This window comes from Microtus ochrogaster, chromosome 1, assembly GCF_000317375.1.
Source record: "Microtus ochrogaster isolate Prairie Vole_2 chromosome 1, MicOch1.0, whole genome shotgun sequence".
Classification (NCBI taxonomy): domain Eukaryota; kingdom Metazoa; phylum Chordata; class Mammalia; order Rodentia; family Cricetidae; genus Microtus; species Microtus ochrogaster.
Window position 1 is genome coordinate 43,555,087 of NC_022009.1, and position 3,547 is coordinate 43,558,633.

The window sequence follows — 3,547 nt, forward strand, 5'->3', positions numbered from 1 at the left end:
AAGGCAGGAAGGAAGCAGGGTGTACTTAGTTCCTCTAAAATTGTGTTTAACTTTAACCCTTTAGAATTCAGGGTATGGAATGCTGTCCTAAACCACTATTAAGTCAGATTTATCAGTACTGGAGTTGATTAGGTTATGTGTCAAATTGCCCTGGGAAAGGATAGATACCCTGAACTGTAATCAGTAATCAGTAACATGTTGGGGGGTGAGGAGTCCTGCATCAGCCATGTTGTATGGTTATGGATTATCTATGATTGGAATTATTAATAGTGTGGCATCCTTTTTGCATCTTTTCTTCTTTCTCTTAGGATTGTAACATTCCAGAGGCCCTTTTGGGAAGAACAAAACTACTTCAATAAATGAAGGAGAACAAAGAAAATTCAAGCCCTTCAGTTACATCAGCAAACCTGGACCACACAAAACCATGTTGGTACTGGGATAAGAAGGACTTGGCACATACACCCTCACAACTTGAAGGACTTGATCCAGCCACTGAGGCCCGGTACCGCCGAGAGGGGGCTCGCTTCATCTTTGATGTGGGCACACGTTTGGGGTTGTATCCTGAGTCTCTGTAGGATTTGTTGTGAATAAGCTCTCAATTAGATTAGCTGCTGTAGACAGTGCCGTCATTTGTCGGAGACTAGAATGGGTCTTCAGTACCTTTGACGTCAAAGTTGTCTGATCGGCTATTAGGGATTCTGTCTCTGTCTTATCATTTAAATGTGTTGACTCAGCCGTTGAGCAAATGGTTACTGAGGAAGAAAAGCAGCCCCAGTAAAATCACATCTCAAGTATTTCTAATGGTTTGCTAAATTACAAATCTTTTTGGTACTCAGTCTGACACTAGAATTCTGATACCCTGTGATTCCCACCCGTTTACTTGATGGCTGATTTTGTTGGTGTTGTCTAAAGGTCTTTATTGCATCTCTGAATTAGCTAAGAACATAACGTGTAGCCATTCCTAGACAAATCCTTAACCAGAACAACAGACACTATGACACCCTGGCAACTGGAATCATTTATTTTCATCGATTCTATATGTTTCATTCCTTCAAGCAATTCCCACGATATGTAAGTGTAACTCTCACGTGCTGCTATCTCTACTTACTGGCTAATGGGTCTTTCCAGCTTATTTTCAGAAAAGTGTTTATTTTTATGTGGTACATGATAAACATAAACAAATTCCATTTTTAATTTTGTTTTTTTTTTTTTCAATTTAACCTTCTTGAAATCTTTTTTTTTGGTCAGTCTTAATTACAGTTTATATAACAGTTTACTTCTTTGTTATTCTTTACGAGATAAACTTGGGTTTAAGTAAAACCATAGCTTAGGTGTATAAACGACAGTATTATTCAAGGGGAATATTAATTATACCTAAGAAGTGAACCATGCAAGCGAGAGAGTGCCAGGAGAAAGCTAAGTTTTAAATGTACAAGGGCTGGTATAGGCTAGGACAGCAGTCTAAAAGAAACAGCTTGAGAAGGTGCAGAAGGAAGCACACAATCTGATGACCAGTCATCAGTAAAGAACTTCATTTGGCTGGCTAGGAGTACATGCTGCTCTTAGAGAAGACCCCATTTCAATCCCAAGCACCTGTAATTCCAGCTTCAGGGGATATGACTCCCTCTTCTGACCTTCAAGGGCACCAACATGCATCTGTTAACACATACAGACATGTAGGCAAAATACTGGTATACATGAAATAAAAAGCATTTAAAATTTTAAAAAAGGGACCCTAGATAGGAAAGTAGCTGAGTCAGACCATAATAAGCCTTTAGTACCTGTTTTTCTTGTTGGCTTGTATGGTTCTTGAAGGAGGTCGTGTCAGTGTCAGCCTTATCCACTGGCAGAGTATCTAACGTTTAGCGCAATCAGAATCGCATGTTGTGTGGAATTGAAGAGGCCCAGAAGCAACTGGAGGGTCTCTGGCTAGGTCCTCTTGGTTGATGTAACAGAAAACTTTAGACTAAGTGACTTATAGCAAACATATTCCTCTCAGTCCTGAAGTTGGGAGTTCAAGACCAAGGTGCTGACAGATGGAGTGTTTGCTGAGAGGCCATTCTTCACAGAAACTCTGCCTTCTTGTTGTGTCCTCAGATAGTGGTGGAGAAAAGCAGACTGCTTCAGGCCTCTTTCAGGGGGGCAGTAGTCCTAAGAGCTGCACTCTGGGGATTAGTTTCACCACGTAAGTTGGGGAGCAGAACAGGTACACACGTTAGATCACAGCAGGGAGGAAACCAAGTGTGCTTTGACAAACTGAACTTGTTTCCAGAGCAGGCTCTGCTCACTGAGCTGTTGGCCTTCCATCTAGAAGTGGGAAAGGAATGACTCAGAAGTTTGTTCCTCCAGTTATTTTCTTTGTATCATGACAGTTATCTTCGAAAAAATCATGTTTCTTCTTTTTGTTGCAGGTTAGGGGCTCATACCCAAGGTGCCATGCATCCTAGGCAAACACACACACACACACCCCCCACAGTCTGAAGATGGTAAATTTTAATTGGTTTTCAGGCCACTTGTTTTTAGGATTGTAGCATGTCCTCCCAGCTTTCAGAGTGCTGGGATTTTGCAATGAGCTATGGATAGGAGACTGAAGACTGGCTAACTGTAAAGTCAGAACGTTCTCATGTTGTCCCATGGGATCTCTGCTAACCAGTCAAGAATGTTTATTCTTTCTTTCTTTTTTTTTTTTTTTTAGGTAACAGGAGCTTGTTGTCTCTTTCTGGCTGGGAAAGTAGAGGAAACACCAAAAAAATGTAAAGATATCATCAAAACAGCTCGTAGTTTATTAAATGATGTCCAGTTCGGCCAGTTTGGAGATGACCCAAAGGTAAGAATCCGAACTTCCTTCCTTCAGATCTTACCACCTGGAATGTTGGCAAGGGCTCTAGCTACTGTGCCTGCCAGTTCTTGGGTTCCTAAGAAGACCTCATGGAAAAGCCTGCCTGGCTTTGTAAAGGGAGGTCCTATGTCCTAGGCTTGCCCAAGTACTCTTGATATGCAGAAGGACAGCACTTGAGAGCTCTGAAAATGGCAGCATGTCTAGTGGATTCAGCAGACTCCCATTCCCAGCTGGCTTGATTCTGACTCAGGAAGATAGGCACTGTTATGTTTGCTTCTTTATTATATTTGTTTTGTGTGAATGCCTGTGTACGTATGTCTTTCTCTGTTCCACCAGCCAGCTCCCAAATAACAATACAGAGATTTAATTATGAAAGCTCAGCCTTAGCTTAGGCTTGTTTCTGACTAGCTCTTATAACTTAAATTAGCGCATTTTTATTCATCTTTGTGTTGCCACATGGCTTATGGCTTTTACCTCTCTTCCTACATGCCCTGCCTCCTTTCTGGCTGGTGGCTCTCCCTTTCTTCTTCTTAGAGCTCCCTCTGTCCTAAAGACATGCCTATACCTCCTGCCTAGCTATTGACCATTTAACTTTTAGTCACAGTAATCAAATATCTGGCATGGTACGTGCACATGCCTCTCAAAGTCAGAAGGCAACTTGAGGGAGTTGTTTCTCTCCGTCCACACTGGAGTACTGGGCATCAGACC

At 41.8% G+C, this 3,547-nt stretch overlaps 1 protein-coding gene across 2 annotated transcripts in view; it reads left to right on the forward strand.

Moving 5' to 3' along the window:
• The window catches only part of Ccnk (cyclin K), a 25,566-nt gene that overhangs the window by 8,432 nt on the left and 13,587 nt on the right, over positions 1–3,547 (forward strand). For both annotated transcript variants that reach the window (XM_005343531.2, XM_013347134.2), the window contains 3 exons: positions 309–556; positions 990–1,071; positions 2,696–2,827. In XM_005343531.2, coding sequence (XP_005343588.1) covers positions 360–556; positions 990–1,071; positions 2,696–2,827 — 411 coding nt within the window. In that variant the 5' untranslated portion in view covers positions 309–359. The remainder of the gene's footprint in view (positions 1–308; positions 557–989; positions 1,072–2,695; positions 2,828–3,547) is intronic.